This window comes from Bubalus kerabau, chromosome X, assembly GCF_029407905.1.
Source record: "Bubalus kerabau isolate K-KA32 ecotype Philippines breed swamp buffalo chromosome X, PCC_UOA_SB_1v2, whole genome shotgun sequence".
Lineage (NCBI taxonomy): Eukaryota > Metazoa > Chordata > Mammalia > Artiodactyla > Bovidae > Bubalus > Bubalus kerabau.
The window spans coordinates 118,623,756-118,649,141 of NC_073647.1; the positions used below are offsets into that span (position 1 = coordinate 118,623,756).

The 25,386-nt window shown below is 40.1% G+C and overlaps 3 protein-coding genes across 21 annotated transcripts in view; 1 reads left to right on the forward strand and 2 right to left on the reverse strand.

Annotated features, from left to right (window-relative positions):
• The window catches only part of CASK (calcium/calmodulin dependent serine protein kinase), a 372,876-nt gene that overhangs the window by 208,153 nt on the left and 139,337 nt on the right, over positions 1-25,386 (forward strand). The gene's annotated exons all lie outside the window — the stretch shown is intronic.
• The window catches only part of GPR82 (G protein-coupled receptor 82), a 198,511-nt gene that overhangs the window by 8,747 nt on the left and 164,378 nt on the right, over positions 1-25,386 (reverse strand). The window lies entirely within an intron of this gene.
• Positions 15,515-25,386, reverse strand: part of GPR34 (G protein-coupled receptor 34) — a 174,200-nt gene continuing 164,328 nt past the window's right edge. Inside the window, exons 3-6 of one of the 2 annotated variants that reach the window (XM_055562980.1) lie at positions 24,498-24,691; positions 23,791-23,882; positions 18,463-18,567; positions 15,515-17,317 (exon numbers count right to left, since the gene is read on the reverse strand). In XM_055562980.1, coding sequence (XP_055418955.1) covers positions 16,107-17,237 — 1,131 coding nt within the window. In that variant the 5' untranslated portion in view covers positions 17,238-17,317; positions 18,463-18,567; positions 23,791-23,882; positions 24,498-24,691 and the 3' untranslated portion in view covers positions 15,515-16,106. The remainder of the gene's footprint in view (positions 17,318-18,462; positions 18,568-23,790; positions 23,883-24,497; positions 24,692-25,386) is intronic. The other variant, XM_055562978.1, reaches the window with a different exon arrangement.

Here is a 25,386-nt window from a genome sequence, read left to right on the forward strand (position 1 = left end):
TTTGAAAAGCCAAAAGTAGACTAAAATTTCTGAAAATGGAACATTGGATGATAGAATTCTTAAAATAATTTAGGCCATTTTATTGTCACAGGTATAAAATATATACATATACCTACACCCTAGTGACTTGGATTATGACTTGCAGTGAGATTTAGGGAGTTAAAAAGGCATCATGTATCAGTGCCCAGAACCCTCATCACTGCCCCTTTCTTCCAAAGACCATTTCCTGGCCATTTTATTACCAGTCACTTCTTTGGAATCTCTAGATAAAATTGTCTGGAGGGTAAGTCTGCTGCTCTGTGTCACTATCGTTATTTAAGGGGAAAAAAGATGTCAAAGGAAGATGAGTAAAGAGTTGAGTATCTAAGGTCTTACATCCTATACCTATTCAGTTCAGTTCAGTTCAGTCGCTCAATCGTGTCCGACTCTTTGTAACCCCATGAATCGCAGCACGCCAGGCCTCCCTGTCATCATCAACTCCCGGAGTTCACTCAAACCCACGTCCATCGAGTCAGTGATGCCATCCAGCCATCTCATCCTCTGTCATCCCCTTTTCCTCCTGCCCCCAATCCCTCCCAGCATCAGGGTCTTTTCCAATGAGTCAACTCTTCCCATGAGGTGGACAAAGTACTGGAGTTTCAGCTTTAGCATCATTCCCTCCAAAGAACACCCAGGGCTGATCTCCTTCAAAATGGACTGGTTGGATCTCCTTGCAGTCCAAGGGACTCTCAAGAGTCTTCTCCAACACCACAGTTCAAAAGCATCAATTCTTCGGCACTCAGCTTTCTTCACAGTCCAACTCTCACATCCATACATGACCACTGGAAAAACCATAGCCTTGACTAGACAGACCTTTGTTGACAAAGTAATGTCTCTGCTTTTCAATATGCTATCTAGGTTGGTCATAACTTTCCTTCCAAGGAGTAAGCGTCTTTTAATTTCATGGCTGCAGTCACCATCTGCAGTGATTTTGGAGCCCAAAAAATAAGGTCTGACACTGTTTCCACTGTTTCCCCATCTATTTCCCATGAAGTGATGGGACCAGATACCATGATCTTCGTTTTCTGAATGTTGAGCTTTAAGCCAACTTTTTCACTCTCCTCTTTCACTTTTATCAAGAGGCTTTTTTTTACTTCCTATTCACTTTCTGCCATAAGGGTGGTATCATCTGCATATCTGAGGTTATTGATATTTCTCCTGGCAATCTTGATTCCAGCTTGTGCTTCTTCCAGCCCAGCGTTTCTCATGATGTACTCTGAATACAAGTTAAATAAGCAGGGTGACAATATACAGCCTTGATGTACTCCTTTTCCTATTTGGAACCAGTCAGCTGTTCCATGTCCACTTCTAACTGTTGATTCCTGACCTGCATATAGGTTTCTCAAGAGGCAGGTCAGGTGGTCTGGTATTCCCAACTCTTTCAGAATTTTCCACAGTTTATTGTGATCCACACAGTCAAAGGCTTTGGCATAGTCAATAAAGCAGAAATAGATGTTTTTCTGGAACTCTCTTGCTTTTTTGATGATCCAGCAGATGTTGGCAATTTGATCTCTGGTTCCTCTGCCTTTTCTAAAACCAGCTTGAACATCTGGAAGTTCATGGTTCACATATTGCTGAAGCCTGGCTTAGAGAATCTTGAGCATTACTTTACTAGCGTGTGAGATGAGTGCAAGTGTGTGGTAGTTTGAGCATTCTTTGGCATTGCCTTTCTTTGGGATTGGAATGAAAACTGACCTTTTCCAGTCCTGTGGCCACTGCTGAGTTTTCCAAATTTGCTGGCATATTGAGTGTAGCACTTTCACAGCATCATCTTTCAGGATTTGAAATAGCTCAACTGGAATTCCATCACCTCCACTAGCTTTGTTCATAGTGATCCTTTCTAAGGCCCAGACATTCCAGGATGTCTGGCTCTAGGTGAGTGATCACACCATCGTGATTATCTGGGCTGTGAAGCTCTTTTTTGTACAGTTCTTCTGTGTATTCTTGCCACCTCTTCTTAAAATCTTCTGCTTCTGTTAGGTCCATACCATTTCTGTCCTTTATTGAGCCCATCTTTGCATGAAATGTTCCCTTGGTATCTCTAATTTTCTTGAAGAGATCTCTAGTCTTCCCCATTCTGTTGTTTTCCTCTATTTCTTTGCATTGATCGCTGAGGAAGGCTTTCTTATCTCTCCTTGCTATTCTTTGGAACTCTGCCTTCAGATGTTATGTCTTTCCTTTTCTCCTTCGCTTTTCGCTTCTCTTCTTTTCACAGCTATCTGTAAGCCCTCCTCAGACAGCTATTTTGCTCTCTTGCATTTCTTTTCCATGGGGATGGTCTTGATCCTTGTCCCCTGTACAATGTCACGAACCTCAGTCCATAGTTCATCAGGCACTCTATCTATCAGATCTAGTCCCTTAAATCTATTTCTCACTTCCACTGTATAATCATAAGGGATTTGATTTAGGTCATACCTGAATGGTCTAGTGGTTTTCCCTACTTTCTTCAATTTAAGTCTGAATTTGGCAATAAGGAGCTCATGGTCTGAGCCACAGTCAGCTCCTGGTCTTGTTTTTGCTGACTGTATAGAGCTTCTCCATCTTTGGCTGCAAAGAATATAATCAATCTGATTTCGGTGTTGACCATCTGGTGATGTCCATGTGTAGAGTCTTCTCTTGTGTTGTTGGAAGAAGGCGTTTGCTATGACCAATGCATTCTCTTGTCAAAACTCTATTAGCCTTTGCCCTGCTTCATTCCGTATTCCAAGGCCAAATTTGCCTGTTACTCCAGGTATTTCTTGACTTCCTACTTTTGCATTCCAGTCCCCTATAATGAAAAGGACATCTTTCTTGGGTGTTAGTTCTAAAAGGTCTTGTAGGTCTTCATAGAACTGTTCAACTTCAGCTTCTTCAGCATTACTGGTTGGGGCATAGACTTGGATTACTGTGATATTGAATGTTGCCTTGGAAACGAACAGAGATCATTCTGTTGTTTTTGAGATTGCACCCAAGTACTGCATTTTGGACTCTTGTTGACCATGATGGCTACTCCATTTCTTCTAAGGGATTCCTGCACACAGTAGTAGATATAATGGTCATCTGAGTTAAATTCACCCATTCCAGTCCATTTTAGTTCGCTGATTCCTAGAATGTCGACGTTCACTCTTGCCATCTCCTGTTTGACCACTTCCAATTTGCCTTGATTCATGGAACTAACATTCCAGGTTCCTATGCAATATTGCTCTTTACAGCATCAGACCTTGCTTCCATCACCAGTCACATCCACAGCTGGGTATTGTTTTTGCTTTGGCTCCTTCCCTTCATTCTTTCTCGAGTTATATCTCCACTGATCTCCAGTAGCATATTGGGCCCCTACTGACCTGGGGAGTTCCTCTTTCAGTATCATTTTGCCTTTTCATACTGTTCATGGGGTTCTCAAGGCAAGAATACTGAAGTGGCTTGCCATTCCCTTCTCCAGTGGACCACATTCTGTCAGACCTCTCCACCATGACCCGCCCGTCTTGGGTGGCCCCACAGGGCATGGCTTAGTTTCATTGAGTTGGACAAGGTTCTGGTCCATGTGATTAGATTGACTATAGTTTTCTGTGATTATGGTTTCAGTGTGTCTGCCCTCTGATGCCCTCTTGCAACACCTACTGTCTTACTTGGGTTTCTCTTACCTTGGACATGGGGTATCTCTTCACAGCTGCTCCAGGAAAGCGCAGCCGCTGCTCCTTACCTTGGACAAGGGGTATCTCCTCACCGCTGCCCCTCCTGACCTTGAACATGGAGTAGCTCCTCTAGGCCCTCCTGCGCCTGCTCAGCCACCGCTCCTTGGATGTGGGGTAGCTCCTCTCAGCGGCCACCACTGACCTCGGGCGTGGAGTAGCTCCTCTCGACCTATTAGTGTCTATATTTATTTTCTCTTATTAAGAGCCCCAAGTTTTGCAGTAACAAGCTTTCCTGAGAACCACTTTTAGGAAATTTATAATAATAACAAATGATAACCACTGAAGTGCTTTATATATATATATATATATATTAATTCATTTATTTTTTATGCTATATTTAATTAAAATATCTCTGAAATGGGTACCATTATTACTGTCATTTCCTAGGTGAGGAGACTTAGGTCCATAGAGGATAAATAATTTGTTGATGGTACTACACCTGGTATACTGTATGGCTATTACTGAAGTCACTGGTAGTATGACTTCAGATCCCATATTCTTCGCTGCTACCAGAATCTGGACTGTTTAGGTAAAGGTGACCAAATATCCCTGGTGACCAAAACTGTATCATGTTTCAATCTGGACATTTATTAATTGCTGCCAACTCTCCATTATACAGATTCCCTGGTGGCTCAGATGGTAAAGCGTCTGCCTGCAATGCAGGAGACTCGGGTTCAATCCCTGGGTTGGGAAGATCCCCTGGAGAAGGAAATGACAACCTGCTCCAGTACTCATGCCTGGAAAATCCCATGGATGGAGAAGCCTGGTGGGCTACAGTCCATGGGGTCGTAGAGTCAGACACGACTGAGCGACTTCACTTCACTTCACTTCTCCATTATACTGGAGAAGTGCTTTTGCCCTTTGCAATTGATAAGTAATCTGAGGGTGTCATATTTTGAGACTCTGTAAATATATTTTTCTCCATTTTACCCAGCGGATTTTAGCATTCATTGGTGATCCTTGTCTGAATCGTTTCTTATATTGGTGGTTGTGTCTTCATAATGTTTTGACTGGTAGAGATACATTAGACTTGAAGTAGTCATTTTAAGGTATCACTCTAAGCAGGTGTTGGTGTTTCATTAGATATTTCTCAAATTGTACTATGTGTGGTATAGTTTCTAATATTACCATGTAGTCTCTTGTTCTTCCTCCATCAAAAGCCAGTCTAAAATGTAGTTTTAATAAACCTACAAATAAATACTGAACCCAGGAAACATAAGTTCTCTGGAATTCCATATCACCAAAAGTATTTGGTAGAGAAAATTGAAAAGAAGCAACCACAGTTAAATTTTAACACAGGAAAAAGTCTGTAGAGAATCATTTCTTTGGTGATGCTTTGACCAGTAGAGGGCAATCTACTACCAGCCCTAGTTAAACCTCTTTTGCTGTTAAAGGCTGAAGCATAAGCTGCCTGCTTTGCACTATCTTCCAGCTAGAAAATTAGAACAATGTAAAAGTTTAGGGTTTTTTTTTTAAGCTCTGAGAAAATGATAAACTTCTTTATTTTCGTAGCTGGAAAACACTTTAAACGTGGTAAGATAAAAGTCATTGTATGGACAACGGATTTCTGTCCTTAAGCTGAAAACCCATTGACACTCATCTGTCTTTAATAGGCTATGTCCTTTGGAGATTTTGTTTTGCTTTATACTAGTGACTACCACAAGCGCTACCTTCGTAAAGTCATTCACAACTACAATTACCGTAGTGGTAAAAAGAAAGTCTGGCATTTTATTATATGAAAGTTTTTCTCATTCTGTAGCTTGTCTGAACTTTTTTTTAATCATAGCAATTCATGGACATAGTTTTGTAAACTCAAATAATACTAAAAGGCTTGTAATGAAAACAGCATGTCGCGTCATGTTATTAAGCGATGTCATTTAAAAGGTCTTTTACCTAATGAAGAAAGCAGGGGAGAAATTACCTTGACCCTCCCCTGTAGTCACTTCTTCCTGTCTGCTTAAGAAACTCTGTAGATCCCTTCCTCTTAAGAGATCACCTAACCAGTTGCCTCATCACACAGCATATGCTTGTTTTTATCTCTGTCAACACATTGTTCATTACTAAATCTTCAATAGCCCTTCCACTCCCCACCCTTCAGTGGTTTGGAAAATAAATTTCTCCCCCTCTCTCTTTCATACCCAGATACACACACACAGCTTTTAAGCAAAATAATTCAAGGCATTGTCTTTTTTTGTCAATGAAATTACTTATATATTTGTTGTCACCTTTTAGAAATTAATGGCATACGTACTTTTAATGTTATGTGCATCATTTATCTGCTGCTTCATACCAAACCACGCCTAGCCTTGGTGACTTCTGACAACAACCATTGGTTCATTCTCAGTCCTGCAATTTGTTCTGGGGTCATTCATGCAGCTTCTTCATTATCGGGCAGCTCAGCTGAGCCTCAGTGGTCTCCAATGGCCTCGCTCATGTCTGGAGCCTCAGCTGAGATGGTGGTACAGGCTAAGTATCTCTCGCCATGTAATTTTTCATCCTGGGTTTATTTACCCTGTGGTGGTCTTGGGGTTCCAGGAGCACAAAACTGGAAGCTGCGAGGCCTCTTAAGGCTTTGCTCAGATGCTGTACAATGTCCACTACATTTTATTGGTCAAAGCAAGTCACAGTACCTGCTCAGACTCAAGAGATGTGCCAAGACTCCACTTGTGGATGGGAAGAGCTGCAGAGAATTTTAATGTACCATCTTTTCTTTAATGCACTTGCAACAGCAATGTTCTAACTAGATTTTTATATTTTTTCCCTCAAAGTACCAATACAGTGGTTCTTCCTTAAGGATTAATATAGTATGCATGCCTCAGAGTCCATTGTTTCTTGGATAACATCCAAAAAGAAAACTTTACTTTTCAAAGACATACCCACTGTGCCTCGCTTCAGTCTTGGAGCTGTCATTTTCTTTTGCTCATTTCTTCTATGAAGAGGTGTATTGAAAGTATCAGGAATCCATACTCTTTCCTTTGTACTTTTTATCCTCTGTAAATAGCCCCTTTCTATTTCCAGAACTAGTCTAGCTTTTCAGTAAAACTAGAGGAAAAGTCTGTTTCTGCTAACCTGATTATAAGAAGTAGATCCTAAGAGTGGAGGGCGATTACTAATAGCTCCCAGAAAGAATGAAGCGGCTGGGCCAAAGCAAAAACAACGTTCATTTGTGGATGTGTCTGGTGGTGAAAGTAAAGTCCAATGCTGTAAGCAACAATACTGCATAGGAACCTGGAATTTTTGTTAAGTCCATGAATCAAGGTAAATTAGACATGGTCAGGCAGGAGATGGCAAGAGTGAGCATCAACATCTTAGGAATCAGTAAACTAAAGTGGACATGATATCTCCAATGCCTGCCTGCCTGCTAAGTCACTTCAGTCGTGTCCGACTCTTTGTGACCCTATGGACTGTAGCCCATTGGGCTCCTCTGTCCATGGGATTCTCCAGACAAGAATACTGGAGTGGGTTGCCACACCCTCCTCCAGGGGATTTTCCCAACCCAGGGATCGAACCCCTGTCTCCTGCATCGCTGGCAGATTCTTTACCATCTGAACCATCGGGGAAGCCCCAGATATCTCCAATACTAGAGCCTGAAAGGATATAGAAAGATGACTATTCTAGCTTGCCCCTCTAGTAGCGTTCCCTCTACCATGCTAGGTTGTACTTATTGCTGGAGGTTTAGTTATTTACAGGATCACAAATGCCAGCTGACAGAGCATGAGACCCTCATTTACTTATTTAGCTGACTCCTCTCACCACTTGCCACATATATTTGGAACTCTATAATCAGTCTGCACAAGAGCTGACCCTGTGTGTTCCAGTGTTTTTCAAGTCTCACTGGCCACAAAGGGGAACTGAATATGAACATGCATGCAAACCTCATCAGTTCCCTTTGCAACCAGCTGAAAGTTGTTTTTAATATAGCGGAAACAGTGTTTTTCTTTTGAGTACAAACCAAATTTCCACCCAAATAGTGAAACATTTCTGCTTCCGACAGATCAGAGGCCACATAAGAGGACACTACATTGTGAGAAAGGCAATTCAAAGAGAAAGTCAGAAAACAGATAAAACTCAACTGGGGAAGAGAAAGAGGTGCTGCTGAGTATAGGAGAGGAAAGAATTAGAGTTGAGGGTATTGGGGGTGCTAGAAGGTCCTGGTAGGGGATAGAACATGAGAAGAGGTAGGAAACATAGAAAGGAAATGTGTATAACAGGAAAGGGCCTGTAACAGCATTGCCACCCGTGTTAAAGGAAGGCATCTAGATCTTTTAGTCCAGAAGTTTGCCACTGGATAACATTTGAAAATAATCACACATCAGAGTGATTACCATTCCCACCTGAGTTTATACCATTGAGGCAGTTGTACAGTGAAGGTGTCTTGTCTCCCAGTTCGGGATGCAAGGTGGTAACCTATTCAACCACTCTGATTACACATAACAAAGCCAAGTGACAGTAACAAAACAAAGACATGAGTGAAGGAAAGTTACACGGCTCAAAATAGCCTGGAGTTAAAACTCCCCTCTGGGTCCTCCCCACCATTCTATGCAAAACAAAGAACTCTCTCACCCCAAGAAAAAAATGGACCTTAGGGTTGATTATACCCAGCTCCCAGCCGATCCCAGCCTCTGGCCAATCTCCAGAATTCCTTGCCCCAGCCATTTAAGAGATAACTAACCTGAACAACCTTGGAGAAGAACAGGCCTCCTTATGACAGTAGATTTCCACATATATGCCTATATATACTTATTGTTTTCTTGGGTTAGTGCAACAGCTCACTAATCTGACTGCTGCCCCTTCTCGCCTCATTAAAGGCGATCTGTTCCTGTAAAGTGCCAGTCTCATTCTTTTTCCGAACCTCGCCTTCTCTAATTCTCTTACCCTACAATGAGCACCTAACATAACAAATGTCACAAAACTCCCAGAATCCAGCGATTTATTTTAGATAGAGTTTAAGCAGTCTCTCTAGCAGTGAATATTAACAAATGAATGAACAAATCTGCTACAAAAGAAAGTTCTGGAAAACTGCTTGGGGACCACTGACCATACAGCAAGCAGCCTCCTTCCTCTGCACCACCCCACCTCAGCCGCACAATCTGAAGAGCCCGAGGCCATGACTATACAGGCACAGCCTGATGGACCAACAAAGATCACCCGTGGCCCCTGGTTGCCACTCATTATGAAGGCAAAACCCAAAACTTCTGTCAAAGAGATCTTAGGAACATCAGATCCAAACCTTATTAAATGCTCCAAATGCTGCCTTCCCAGCCTGCTGAGGATCCATGCTATAATGAAATAGGTCTGCTAGCAGGTAACTCACTGGCTTCCTACTCTATAGTCAGGTGAAACATGCTGCTTTTGCAGCTCCTGTCCTTCACTGGTCCTCTTTCTGCTTGCTCACTGAGGCCACACACATGCATGCACCTGCACACACACAGTTTTGTTCTGTCTTTCCTTTAGTCTTCTGCTTTAAGGCTAAATAATCCCATTCTTTCAAACCGCCCCTTTCTCCTCTGCTCTGCTACTTGCTCAAGTTTCAGAATATGGTTCTGACCAGCACAAAATAGCACGAGTCTGCACGGCTCTTGTCCTGGACTTTGCTGTCGTTGGTGAAAGCTCAATTGCCCTTTCTAAGCGCTTTCCCCACCTCATTTGGTCCAAGTCAGCTTCCACTGTGTATATTCGTAGTTCTGATGTTTATCTTAAGCTTCTGACCATTCCATTTTGTATATTTCCCCTGTCTTTCTTTTGGCATTTGAGTATTTCAGTAACATACATTGAATGTTTCTTAATGGCTAGGAATATGTATTCATTCATTTAGCCTTCACAACACTATGAGTTAGGTATTCCTATTATTCTTATTTTCTCAGTAGAGGAAAGAGAGCTTGTACAAGGTTACCTAGTAAGTGATGAAGCAAGAAACTGAACTCAGTCAGTCTGGTTGCAGCAGCTGCCCTATGAGCCTGTTACGCTGCCTCCTAGTTCATTATCTAATATTTAATGTCACTAGGCTCAGAAGACCAATTGGATCCAGCCCCACCATAATCCTCGCTGTGGCCTTACCAGTGGGGTGATAATATTCTTGGTCCATTGATTAAGACTTTTCTCCTGGACTCGGTCCGGATGGGCAATACCAACATCTTCATAGTCTCCACCTCACTTTTTCTTCCAAGTTTCTCTCACCTGCTAGTGAATGGCCAGTTCTTTCTTTAAATATGTTGATACATTTAACAGATCTACTCCTGGTCTAGGAGACTTTCTATCCCTCTAAAATAATTTGCATGTCTATACTAACATGTTTGAATTTTGTAGGTTAACACTCAGGAAACGTTTTTCTTCTCAAAGGACACCTCATTTGCACTCCTGTGTACTATAACTGAATGAAATGCTAAGCTGTCTGATTATAAGATCATTTTATCTACAAATTCTTTGGCTTGGTCCTTGAAGGGTGACTGTATTCCAGAAGGCCAGGGTTCCTCTAGATTTATTGATTAGAAAATGTCTTCCTTTCCTTGTGGTGACTGGCAGAAGAAACCATAAGCAAAGTAAAAGACACGTCTCAGACTGGTAGAAGTTTTTTGCAACCCATATAAAGAACCAAAGATTAGTATACAGAATATCTAAAGAATTATGTCAATGATTTGAAAGAAAAAAAGAATACAGGCAACTCATTATAGGGAAAAGGGAAGGAGGTTTAGATATGAATAGATCATTCACCCAAGAAGAAACATGAATGGGCAAAGAGATGCTGCTGCTCCTTTTCACTTGTAATCAAGGAAATGCAAATTAAAACCCTGGGGAGATGCCATTTCGCACCTCTCAGATTGGCAAAAGTTAGTAAATCTGATAAAACTAAAGTATTGGTGACGATGTGGGTAGAGGAACTCTCATCTTGCTAGTGGTGGAATAGGTGTATAAATTGATAAAAATCACTTTAGAGAGCAGTTCGTCACAAGTGAAATAAAATGAAGATGTATATACCCTTTACAACCAAGCATTTCTACTTCTCGGTGTCAGCCATAGAAAACTTCCACACATGCGCGCAGGAGACTTCACTTGAACGTGGTTTCTAATAACGAAACTGTGGAAACCACCTAAAGGCCCATTGTTAGGAGAAACGGAGAATCAAACTGTTGTTTGTTCTCACAATAAACACTATGCATCTGTGAAGATGAATGAGGGGGACCTTCCTATATCCACATAAACACAATTTGGGTGAAAAAAATTACAAAAGGGTGTATTAGTAAGATACTGTTTGTGTAAATTTTTAAAACAAAAGCTAATGTACATTGTTATTCGTACCACTTACGTATGTTGCTGCTAAATCGCTTCAGTCGTGTCCGACTGTGCGACCCCATAGACGGCAGCCCACCAGGCTCCCCTGTCCCTGGGATTCTCCAGGCAAGAACACTGGAGTGGGTTGCCATTTCCTTCTCCAGTGCATGAAAGTGAGAAGTGAAAGGGAAGTCACTCGGTCATGTCCGACTCTTCGCGACCCCATGACTGCAGCCCACCAGGCTCCTCCGTCCATGGGATTTTCCAGGCAAGAGTACTGGAGTGGGCTGCCATCACCTTCTCCCTACGTATGTTATAATAGGGTAAACATGTACACCAGAGAGATATACACTAACTTTAGGCAAGCGGCAACCTCGAGATGAGCTCTAGTATATCTTCTTAGATTATGTATAGGTACAAAAAACAGTTAAGTGAATAGAGCCCAAACATTTGACATCTGCATAATCTCACTGATGGGTGCTTAGCTGCCTGTTACGTTGTATTTTTGTATTTTTGCTTTGTTGTATGTTTGAACTATTTTATACCTAAAAGAAGAGTATATGTGGAATTACCAAAGCGAAGTCGCTCAGTTGTGTCCAACTCTGCGACCCCGTGGACTGCAGCCCACCAGGCTCCCCCATCCATGGGATTCTCCAGGCAAGAGTACTGGAGTGGGGTGCCATTTCCTTCTCCAAACCAGAGGATAACTAACAGTTCACCATTGCCCCTGGAATAGCTTGTATGGCTTACTAAAGCAAAAAAGAGATTCTGTGCATCATCAATACCTGTATCCAAACCATAATTAGAAACCTTTTCCAAAGCTTATCTTAGGATGGTTCTTTGTGCATTTCCTGGGCTAGAAGCAAAATTAATAAGGGTGAGATGCTTTAATTTGATTTCTTTTTTTCTCCTTCTGTTCAACTTGCTTTTGTACCATTTAATCATCCATATTTCAGGCAGAGCTTTTACAGAGTGTATGAATGTGTGATAGCTAGAAAACTAGTTTTTTAAGATGTTGATTTTTTTTATATCACATACTTTTGATGAGTAATAGCAGATTTTTTGCCCTAACTACATGGTAATGCCCATGTATGATGTGTTTTTTTAATAACAGAAGACATCTCAGTAATTACCGTTTTGCTTGGGCAAAATAAAATGCAAAATGAAAAGCAGTGTTTTAGCAGAGACAGTGCCTATGGAATAAAAGTCTACCAACTTGCATCGCCTCATGAAAAATGCAGTTGATACTTCCATCACAATGCAATTAGGATTAAATGATTTTAATGCATGTCAAGCACCCAGCACAGTAAAAGGCACATCAACAAATATATTTTATTCAATACCTTGCTTCCTACTCCCTTGCATGTGAACTTGAAGGGGCAAAATAGAAGTTTAGGACAAACCTAGCACTTCTTTTTAGCATAGGGTCTATTGTGAAACCACCATGAAACCAGCCCTTCACATCTTAAATTTGAAAATCACAACCAAACTGAGGCACTTAGAGGAATTGTGTTCTCAACTGGGTCAAGTATCTATGAAAAAGGACACTGTATCATCCATTGTGAGAGTTTCTATCTCAACCAAGTTGACATAATTCAGATTATATGGTGAGATTCAATCACTTTGTTCTGATCAAAAATACAAGTTTCTTTAGAAATTTATGGTGTCCTTTGGTGCCTGACATAGAAGACTCTCCAGTAAATGTCATATCTGTTGTGAATATTTTTCCCACTTTGTGCTTTAGCTTTTATTTTTGTTTACAGTTTTTGACGCCCCCAAAAAATGTCTACTTTTTAAAGTCAAAACTATGCATCTTTCCCTATGGTTATTTCTATTTTATTAACAGGAAGTCCTCTCCCTTCCACAGATGAGTTAGTGTTTTAATGCATTCATTATTTACATTTAACTCTGATCCACTTGGAATTGTTGAGGGGTATGATACAAGTTGTTGTTGTTCAGTTGCTCAGTCGTGTCTGACTCTTTGTGACCCCATGGACTGCAGCACGCCAGGCTTCCCTGTCCATCACCATCTACCCTGTCCATCACCATCCATGAGTTTGCTCAAAATCATGTCCATTGTCGATGCCATCCAACCATCTCTAAATTGGCTTTTTATTTTCTTTTAAATAACCACAACACTATTTTCAATAAGTGCAGCACTATTTATGATTTCTTCCTTCCCCAGTGCTTTTTGTGATGTCGTCTTTATTTGTAGGGATTCTCTCTGAAGGAGGCAAGTGTATCAGTCACCCAGAAAATTTTAAACCCACTTTGCAAGATTCTTGCACATCAAGAATCTTGGGTTTCCCTCTGATTTGTTCCTGCTTCTACCCTTTTGAGAGATTAATTTGGCATGTAATCTTCTCATGTATCCTTGAGGGTCTGCATAGAGATGTGAGCTCTGCTCCACTGATAAGTTTATCTTTGCATGTGCTCCATGCAGTGCCATCATTAATAAAGGATAAGAATAAAATTTAGTATCTGTTAAAAGAAGTTTCCATTCATATTTCAAAAAACTAGAAAATAATTAGCCTGTTAATATGTTTCTGCAGAATCCAGGCTGCCTGTTGAGAAAACTCTATTTCATGCTGTTTTTCTCTTGTGGATAACTTTCAGTAATGCTTTGCTTCACAGAGCTGTAATTATATTAGTTCTACTTTCATATCAGCAGGACTGAAGAATCTATTTTAAAAAGAAGTTGAAAATAAAACCTTCTGTACTAGAACATCATTTTCTTCTTCTATTGACCTGATCTTAGAAATTCAACTGCCATCAAACCCAGCTCTGCACAGAATAACTTTTCCAAAACTAACAGCAATACTCAGCATTTAGGTCTTACTCTTGCAACCAGGCAGTTAATTTTGCCTTTGTTTGGTTTTGCATATGTGAGATATTATTTAGAGACTTGTTCTGAAGATCTGTTGCAAGGTGAGGATACGTATATACTTTTGCATTTCCCTTTTCTGTATGCTTCTAGAACTAAACCTTGGCTTGGGGGAGCTAGGGACAGTATTTCAATAGGAAATAGAAGATTATATATAATAAATAGCTTTGAATTTGGTAAGTTTAGCAAGTTTTTCTAAAAATGTAGAAATATTCTACAGGATTCAGGTTACTGTGAGGTGTATAGGTTACTATAAGGATTCAGGTTACCATAACATCTGTTGTTATGCGCTTATAGATAGGTTGACTTTTATCAATATTTATTTTGACACAAATATTATAGCAAGAATTGACTTGGTGTACTTTTTTATTCTTTGATAATGCAATTGTGCAGGGCTTTATAGGAATTGTCACATTTAATATAAATAATGAGAAAGCTTCTAGAATTATGAGTACGTATGTTACTTTTAATGTTCCTTAACTAGTAATAATAATAGATAATGTAATTTAACCAAACTATATGTTTACAATAGAGACACATAGGGATATAAAATGTTTACTAACAATGTAAAAAAAATTTATTTTGAGAACATGAGAGGAAATCAGTATTGTCATACTTACTCAATTTCGGTTTGGTATTTGTTGATGTTGTCAAAGCAAAGTAATAAAAAATTTATAAGGTCCTACTGCGTAGCGCTGGGAACTATATTCAGTATCCTATGATAAACCATAATGGAAAAGAATATGAAAAAGAATGTACAACTGTACTTCAGTAAAATAAAAATCTTTTAAAAGAATATAAGGACCCTTTCTCTTAGTTTACTCTCTAGTTATTTTTTAATGTACATGAAAATTTCAGAATTTGCTTTTAATTGTATTCTACAGGTTTTCTGTATTGTTATGAAATATTTTAAACACTGAGATATATACCAGAAATAACATAACACTCATGTACCACCACACAGGCTTATGCTATGCTATGCTATGCTAAGTCACTTCAGTCGTGTCCGACTCTGTGTGACCCCATAGACGGCAGCCACCAGGCTCCCCCGTCCCTGAGATTCTCCAGGCAAGAACACTGGAATGGGTTGCCATTTCCTTCTCCAATCACACAGGCTTAACAAACATTATTAATAATTTGCCATGTTTGCTTCAAATCTCTACAGATGTAACCATTAACTTCAAATTGGTGTATATGTTTGTGCTACCACATATGTTTTATATTTTTATTGCATATGTATAGATCTGTAAAGAATATGAACATGGTTTTGTATTTTACATAAATTATTTCTTATGGTAGATACCCTTTGCAGTTTTTGTTTGTTTTTTATTCAATGTTATTTTTGAGAATTCTCCATGTTGATGCATGCAGATGTAGTTTATTTCTCCCTTCCTTTGCTGATGCATACTCATACTTAGGTTGTTTCCATTTGTTTAGTATTATGAGCAGTAGGTCAGTGAGCATCTTTACATGTGTTTTATGTATATGTTTCAGTGCTTCTGTAAGATGTATACCTAGCAGTAAACTTGCTGGCTCATAGGGTATATGCATCTTTAATTATACTTTACCAAACTGTGCGGTCCAAGATGGCTAAATTGCTAATAAATCTGTTTTAAGTAAGTTGCAGTTTTAAGTCCTGTTGCTAGGCTATTGAATTTTAGCTCATCAATCGTTTGATTTTTACTGTACAGTATTTAAATTCTTTCCATTTTATCTAAGAAGTCATAGATAATAGGTTGATTTCAGATGTTAGAATTTTATTAATTATCATTTTATCTGTTGATAGGCTTAGACATAAATGAATACAGTGGCAAATTATACAAGCTTTTCAAATGACAATGAACATATATTTTCTGACATTTTAAGTCAGTCCTGAAATCAGTTAACTGTTAAACACACTTTAAATTAGTATTAGGTACTTGATTTTGAATAATTACTTTAGTGACTTGAGAAACTATGATGTTTTCTTTCATTATTCTATAGTCAAAACCATAAATTTCAGTTAATTTTATAATCTATGTTAACAGCATTGGCCTAACAATATATTTGTAAAAGATTTTATATACAAGTGTACTCCAGTGATGACTGTGAGCTTCCTCTTGAAATATACTACAATCAAGCAAATGAAATATGACAGATAAGCAAAGAACTTCAGGAAGACCTGAGCTTTGTTTCATGATTTTTTGTTCTTCAGGGAATTAGGCTGCATTTTATCACTTTTTCATATGTTCAACATAAGTGCTTTAAGAAGTAGTCTGAATTTTAGCCACGGCAGATGTATCATGTAGGGAGTATCCTGGTTTAAATTCTGAAGTACTTTCACTCCTGCTCGCTTCCCCTTGAAATCGTCTAGAAAGAAGCTGGCACATTATCTTGCGAATATTACTGGACATCAGGAAATACATGACTGGATCTAAACAGCTGTTAAAAGATGAGAAAACCAGCATGATCTCATTGGTTTTGTGAACGATTTCCTTCCAATAGCAAGACGACACATTTAGCTGTGAAGAAATATAGACAAATCGGAAGGCGTGGTAGGGAACAAAACATACAGTAAAAATGATAAGCACAATGAAGGAATTCCGGGCGGTAGTGGCATATTTACCAGAATTCGGAAATTTTGACCTCTTTTTAGAAATCCTCAATAGATTCTTCCCAATCTTAATATACGAAAGAATGATTAGTAGGAAAATGAGCCAGAACATTACCACAAGAACATAGTTAAAAATTGCTTCTCCTTTTGCATTGACCTTATCTCTGTAATGGAAGCACATCGTGGAATTATGACCTCCTTTCTTAAGGGTTAAAACAATCATAGTTAAAAATCCAGCAAGAGCAATTACCCATACTATACAGCAAACATAAATACTCTGCTTGGTTGTTATTGCCTTCCGTTGTTGGATAGACCGATTAATTTTGATATAACGATCCAAACTGATGAATCCAAGCAAAATAATGCTAATATACATGTTCATATAAAATAGTGTTCCCACAACCTTGCAAAGAATCACACCTAGTGTCCACTTGTTTTGATTAATGTGATACATTATTCGGAAGGGGAGGCAGAAGATAAGTAAGAGGTCTGCAATGGCTACATTGAGTAGGTAAATCTGAATGGAATTTCTTTTGCGGTGGATACCCAGGAATACATAGAGGGCAATTATGTTTCCAACCAGCCCCATGATGAAAATAACAGAGTAGAATGTTATTAACACACTGGAGAGTAATTTTTCATCCATGGAGCAGGCAGTAAAATTTGATGCTCCTGAGACATTGTGTGGTGATTGAACGCTATAATTAAAGTGCACTCCTTTGGAGGAGCAAGACCAGCTGCTGACTGAAGTTGTCGTCATCGTCACCATCTGACTTCTCATTCTCTTCTGGAGGGATCAAAAAGTGAAGGTGCTAAAAGGACATGTTCCTTGAGTGTAGCTTTTATGTTCTCAGATGTTTCCTACAACAGAATGCCAAACATTGAGTGAGTTGTCGTTACGTTTGTAACAATACTTTAGCTCAAAGCACAAATAGTAAATGATTGATTTTTCAGACATTGTAAGAAACTTTTCTTTTATCCTACTTTGGCCCATGTAGATATCTGCACAGTCTATGCAGGAGCATTATGGTATCACAAGACAAGCAGCACATAGTGTAGAAGCTGTTGGAGCATCCTACACTAACCTTTTCTATCCTATGGTCAGTGTTCAAGGTCTGTTATTATATTAAAATCAACTGAACTATGGACTTGTCTTTTCTTGGGGAAGCTGGGATGGGAATAGAAATGGAGATAGAGATGACAGCTCATATTTTTCAAAGATGAGTTGTCAGTTTCCCTAAAGTGAAGACGTGAGTGAGACATGAGTAAGACATGAGTGAGCTGAACCCACTGCTGACCCCTATCCAGTTTCCTGCCTTGACTCTGTCCCTCATAGATGGCATTCATTCATTCATTCATTTTGGCACCTATTGCCATGTAGTATGTGACAGACTGTGGCAGTCTCTCATTCCACAGTGGGAATAGAGGTGTATTAGAAGGCAATGGCACCCCACTCCAGTACTCTTGCCTGGAAAATCCATGGACAGAGGAGCCTGGTGGGCTGCAGTCCATGGGGTCGCTAAGAGTTGGACACGACTGAGCGACTTCACTTTCACTTTTCACTTTCACTCATTGGAGAAGGAAATGGCAACCCATTCCAGTGTTCTTGCCTGGAGAATCCCAGGGACAGCGGAGCCTGGTGGGCTGCCGTCTATGGGGTCGCACAGAGTCAGACACGACTGAAGCAACTTAGTATAGCATAGCATAGCATAGCATAGCTGCTCAGTTGTGTCTGACTCTTTGCACAGATAGTAATGGTTGATTTTTTAGACACTGTGAAAAATGTCCGACTGTGACCCATGGACTGTATGTAGCCCACCAGGCTCCTCTATCCAAGGGATTCTCCAGACAAGAATACTGGAGTAGGTTGCCATCCCCTTCTCCAAGAAATGGAGGAAAGGGTCATAAATTTCTTTTTCAATCTAACACCTCATTGAAGGTATTAAAATCACTTGCCTACAGGGGTGTGCAATTAATATAACAGACCAATAGAGCACAGCACTTGCCTGGTTAGGTAGACTCGCAACATTTGCACAGGAGAGCAAAGTACCAAACAAAACCAAGACAGGTGATGATGGCCGCCAGAGAGTCAGATTGGAGAGTCCACTGACCTAGAAGCATAGAGTGGCAATGTAAATAGGAAAGAGGACGTGCAATCCAAGATTTTGAAAGCAAGTACCTGCAGTTGACATAGTCTGTGGGCTAGGGCGTTTGGGACTGTTGGTAGTGTGTGAATTCCACTTGTCTGTGGCAGCAGACCATGATAGCAATGCTATTTGTTACCTGCTCTTTGTTGGGCATTGGCAGCTCTGAAGAGCTCAGTCTGAGAGGTCATCATAAAGAGAAGATGGGAGGATAGGATTCTAGGGGGTCTCATCGCATCTCTTTCTTAGAATGACTGCCATACTTCATTACAGAAGCTTCTTAGCAGGTATAACAGACATTCAGGGTCTCATATCAAAATGAGACCTAACTAACTCTGTGACCTTCAGTCAATAAAATAACCTTTTCTAAGCCTTAGTTTTTTTGTTTGTAGAAATGAAAGAAATGCATTCTACAAACAACAAAACTGTTCTTTTGTTTACCCTGGCATATACAAGTGTTCAGTGACAGATTTAAAACACCACTTTTTGATTAATTTCATTTTGGTGAATATCTCATGCTAAGTCACTTCAGTCATGTCTGATTCTTTACATCCCTATGGACTGTAGTCTGCCAGTCTCCTCTATCCATAGGTTTCTCCAGGCAAGAAGACTGGAGTGGGTAGCCATTACTTTCTCCAAGGGATCTTCCCAACCCGGGGACCGAACATCTCTTATGTCTCCTTCATTGGCAGGCGGGTTGTTTACCACTGTTGTTATTCAGTTGCCCAGTCATGTCCGACTCTTTGTGACCCCATGGACTGCAGCATGGATCAGGCCCCTTCGTCCCTCACCATCTCCCAGAGTTTGCCGAAGTTCATGTCCATTGCATCGGTGATGCCATCCAGCCATCTCATCCTCTGACACCCTCTTCTCCTGCCATCAATCTTTCCCAGTATCAGGGACTTTTCCAATAAGTCAGCTGTTCGCATCAGATGACCAAAATACTGGAGTTTCAGCTTCAGCATCAGTCCTTCCAGTGAGTATTCAGAGTTGATCTCCCTTAAGATTGACTGGTTTGATCTCCTTGCTATCCAAGGGACTCCAGCACCATAGTTCGAAGGCATTAATTCTTTTGCACTCTGCCTTTTTTACGGTCCAGCTCCCACAACAGTACGTTACCAGTGGGAAGACCATAGCCCTGACTTTATGGACCTTTGTCATGAGAGTTATGTCTCTGCTTTCAACACACTGTCTAGGTTTGTCACAGCTTTCCTGCCAAGAAGCAAATGTCTTCTGATTTCATGGCTGCAGTCACTATCCACAGTGATTTTAGAGCCCAAGAAGAGGAAATCTGTCAGTGCTTCCACCTTTCACCCTCTATTTGCCAGGCAATGGCACCCCACTCCAGTACTCTTGCCTGGAAAATCCCATGGATGGAGGAGCCTAGTCGGCTGCAGTCCATGGGGTCGCTGAGAGTCGGACACGACTGAGCGACTTCACTTTCACTTTTCACTTTCATGCACTGGAGAAGGAAATGGCAACCCACTCCAGCGTTCTTGCCTGGAGAATCCCAGGGACGGGGGGAGCCTGGTGGGCTGCCAGACGTCTATGGGGTCGCATAGAGTCGGACACGACTGAAGCGACTTAGCAGCAGCAGCAGCAGTGGGGCTGGATGCCATGATCTTAGTTTTTTTAATATTTAGTTTTAAGCCGGCTCTTTTCACTCTCCTTCTTTACCCTCGTCCAGAGACTCTTTAGTTCCTCTTCACTTTCTGCCATTAGAATGGTATCATCCACATATCTGAGGTTGTTGATGTTTCTTTACCCTCCTAATATTTAGCACCTCCTAAATACTGCTTATAAAATGAAGGTGAATATGACAGAGACCCTGCTCTTGGAAAATATCTTTTCAGGAGTGTGCATTCAAACTTTGAAAGCTGTAAAGTAGATTTGAATTACTGTAATTCATTTCCTGATTTGACATTATACACAGAGAAAAAAATTTGAAAGAACTTAGCCCTTCTTAAAACTCTACCCAAATTTCATCCAGAAGCAACCATTTTAGTAGAGCATGAAATTCCAGTTTAAATTTTTGTAAAGAGGGAAATTGAATCCTCGGAAGGGGAACTGACTGGTGAAGAGGAAGTTATGTAATCCCTGATGACAGCCTGTCCCCAAAGTGCAGGGCTCAGAACAACAGAGGGAGGGAGGCAAGAGGACCGAGTTCAGTCTTTTGTGTGTCTCAACTGCAGGGAGCCAGATTTCACAAAGTTGTTAGAAACTTACAGGCGTGTTTCTGGTCATCTGAAATTCTAAAAAGGAAAAGGCAATCTAGGAAGAATGGCAGGCTGCCAAAAATGGAGCTGAGTGTGCAATGTAGATTACCAGGAAGAGAAGGGCCCCTGGAGAGGGACCTGTGTTACGTGGTCACATAGGGAGATGACTGAGGCTCAGGTAGAAACAGCTCACGGCCACTGATGAAAGTGAGCTGAGGCATGACAGGTGACGTGATTTTGAGAGCTCAGATAGCTGAAATAACTTTGAAAACTGTAGAGGGGTTTTTTTTTTTTTTTCTTTTATTTTCTCCATTGCTGTATTTTAAACTCCATTAGAGGGCGACAGAGGATGAGATGGTTGGATGGCATCACTCATTCAATGGCCATGAACTTGGGCAGACTCCGGGAGATGGTGAGGGACAGGGAAGCCTGGCGTGCTGCAGTCCATGGAGTTGCAAAGAGTCGGACACGACCGAGCAACTGAACAAAAGAGTTAGGAAACAAGTCTGCTTAATTTGCCTCTGTGTACCAAGTGCCTAGCACAATAAATGCTGTTGAATGAAAGAGGGGATTTACTCAAAAAGTGTGTGAAGTCCTACATGTGGATATTAAAATCGACTGTTCAAGTACAGGAAGGGCGTTAGCTCCATTAACAGAAACACAGTTGTAGTTGACTGCAGTTGCCATATCCATTGTGTGATGTGGCTGCAACAAAAACTAACCTGTCCTTGGTTGACTTCATGCCTATGGAGTGTCTTAAATGAAGACTGTCCTACTAATCCAGTTCTGTCCTCAGCTGGTAAGGTTTGACCCTGAGTACAGGGTTTCATCCTCAGCAGCACACTAAGAGGAGGCCACAGAGCCAGTGGGGGGTGGGGGTGGGGAAGAGCAAGGAACAAGTGGAAGGAAACAGGCACCTGGAGATGGGAATGCGTTCAAGGCCATGGAGAAAAGGATTGCACCTTGTGTTGTATGTCTCCCGAAAGCAGAACAAGGACCAGTGAGTAAAAATGCCAAAACAGATGTTGTCTCCTTTTAAGGAAATACTTTTTTAGAATGAAACCGTCTATCTTGGGAAGTAGTAAGGGTCTTACCACCAGAGATTTTTTGAGACTACCATGATTGGGTACTTTGTAGAAGAGACTCTCAGTAACTCTCAGTCCTGGCTACGTATTAGAATCCTCTTGATGGCTTTTTAAAGATACCAATGCCTGGCCCCCTCCCTAGATCTTCTGATTTAACTGGTCTGGAATGGGCTCCAAGCAATGGTTTCCACTAAAAGCTCCTCAGGGCATTCTAATGTACAGTCAGAATTGAACCCTCGAGCTAGATGACTGAACCGGTAAGTAATATTTATTTAGCATTTGCTGTGTACCAGGCAGTGTGTTAATAAGAGTATTTATATTATTTCATTTACATAATCCTTATAATAACTTTGTGAGGGAGGTATTAATGAAAAATAAAGATATTCATGATTGCTACCCATGACCACACATCCGTCTGACTTTCAGAGCCAGTGATCCGTTTCACCAAACCTCGCTCCTCCTAATCCCAAATGATCAGCATTTTCTTTATTAATGATGAGTTCTGTCAGCAATACTTTGATATGATTCCTTTAACATTATCCACACTAGCAATTTTAAGGAAAGATTATGTCACCTAAATTTACCTCTTTGGAAAAGGTACTAATCTTTTTGTTTGCTATGTTCATGAAAATAAGTCAGTCAGTCCAGAGTTTGCTGAAATTCTCAGAATGCTGAGCAGATTTTCCTCCAGAGTATGTCTTTCAAACTTATTTCTAGGCCTGATAGCCATGATCAAGATGTTTCTAGAAAGCCATTTAGCACAAAGCCTGAAACCATTTGCCTCAGCTCCAATCTGCAGATAAAATAAATAATAATTGAGTAAGATTACCAATAAACCTTCCTTGTTTTGCTGCACTTTCAAGCTCAAAGAGAACAATGTATTTTTTAATACTAATAATATCCATCATTTAGAAGCCTATATTGAATGGCTAGTGTTGTCATTTATTAATGAATTAACAGATTAGATTCCATTTTGAACTTAATGGCTGATTTCTGTCTCCTTTACAATGTGCCAGTCACTTTCTGTTCCCAAGGCCATTTACTGATGTTTTCAAAACTACTTACTTGATTTGTTAAGAATGGCCAGTGAAGATAAGAAACAAATCACTACATTCACAGAGTGGACCAATTTCCCAGTGGATATGAGTTGTGACTTGTGTGAAGTGGTCACTGTGGTTTTTTGATAGTAGATGGTTAATGGTTTTTAATGGTATTACTTGACAAATCCTGACATTTGCAACCCTGTTATTAGTGCTGCACTGTACCCACTAGCACCACCTTTCTGGGCCAGTAATTTTTCAACTGGCTGCTATAGGAACTTCTGTACTGGGGGGCAGGACTCAAGATTCCACTGTAGCCTCCAATGAGCAAAAGCTTTTTAAATGCAGTTTGGGGGGACTTCTCTGGTAGCACAGAGGATAAGAATCTACCTGCCATTGCAGGGGACATAGGTTCAATTCCTAGTCCAAGAGGATTGCACATGCCATGGGGCAACTAAACTCATGCCCCACAACTACTGAGCCCACACTCTAGCGCCCCCGAGCCACAACTCCTGAGCCCGTATGCCACAAGTACTGAAGCCTGCCCCTTCTAGGGCCCGCAAGGAACAGCTACTGCGAGCTGCAGCCACTGAAGCCCATGTGCCTAGAGCCTGTGCTCTGCAACTACAGAAGCCACGGCAATGAGAAGCCCGCACACCACCGTTAGAGAAAGCCCACACAAAATGACAGAGACCCAGCACAACCAAAAATAAATGGTAAAAGGTAGTTGAAGCTTTTCCGAATTTATAGCTAACAAAATACCAGTGAAAATTATTCCCATGTAATAAATTCATGTATAAAAATGCAGTTTGGTTATGTTTGTGAAAACATCACATAGAAAATACATACCTATTTGGCAGTGCTATCAGCCTTTCACATTTGTGGTTTGACGTGATATCCACTGAATCACTCAGGCCATGCTTTAAAAATTGCACTAATTGCTGCATACAAAATGAAAATTAAAAAGCATGTCATTTTGGAAAGAATACTATTAGTAGTACATAAGATTTTGTTATCAATTTAACTGTGGTTAAAACATTTTTTTAAATTTAAGTGCATTGACTAAAGTGTATTTTGCTTTTTCTTTTCTCTAATATTCACCATAGTAACCTCTGAAACATGAAACTTAAATTTTAATTGATCTGGTAATGACCATAAAATAGAAGCCATATAATAAAGAAAATACTATCATTAAAAGTAGGGAGTCAGCAGAACTTAAAAGGTACTTATAATACACTGGAAATAAAGTGTGTTGCATATGAAAATAACTTAATCGATTCAAGTAGATCTGCAAGTCTTTGTCCAGGATACAAAACATAGTACAAACAATGTGACCATATTGATAGTATGATCTTAAAGATCGCATATCCTAAAGAAGATATGGCCTCATTTTAAGTCAAGTCAAGGCAGTGGTATCGTTCAAGCAGTTTGCTCAGAGTTCTGGAAGCAAAGCATTGCTAGTCACCCATGAAGCAGGTTTCATTTTTATTATTCAGATCACCAAAATGTAACTTCAAAAAAGATCATTTATGCAGTTGAAATCAAGGCATACTCACAGTTCAGGCTCTCCTGAAGTAAAAGGAGCTGATCCCCAAGCTTCCCTACACACAGACTTGTCTTGGTGTGTCAGCTGGGTTCCTCCATCCGGTTGTGGTGCAATTGGTTGGGTTTGTCTTTTTTAATATATTTGAATGTGGTAATAGGTGTATTTTTCTCCTTTCTTTTTTCAATATGACAACCCTTAGACTCCCTGTGAAAATATTAAGAACTTCACCACTATGCAAAACTTTTATCTTTAAGCTCAATCAACACTTAACTTTAGGAAATTGCTTGTATCTTTTACATGAATACCTTCCACCTTGACAATTATGAAAAGTTTTCCCTCCTCTCCCCCCCAAATAAAGAAGTCTATAAATTCTAAGCTAAAATATTCATTTTCTGTTTTTCCTAAGTAATGATACGTCATATGCTGTCTGGACCTTTAAAGCATAAGCATTTAATTTCTCTTTCTGGATTCATTTTAGAAACTGGCAATCAACATAAAATAGCATTCCTGTATTGCATTATAGTAACATGAGTAATGAATCGTTCTATTATTTAAAGTGTTACTTAGTGTATTTTATGTATTCCCTTAATTAAGACCTTGGATTTATTTTCTAACAGAATCTTATAATTTTAGGATTAGATGAAATTTGTAATAGTATTCTCTCCTTGATAAACTCTCCCAAGTAGATTGAAATATCTCCTATATTTTAAAGAAAATAGTGAAATTACTCTGCAGGGAGTGTTTTTGGTCCTAGTCCAGTGTTTAACCACTATATGTCCATCTATGTAACTGCTGGCCCTGCAGTTTAATCACATTTCCCCTTTTTTTTCGTTGTTGTCATCTGAAATGAAGAAAAGTTAGGTCTTATCCTCCCCATAATTATTGCACTGCAACTGTTT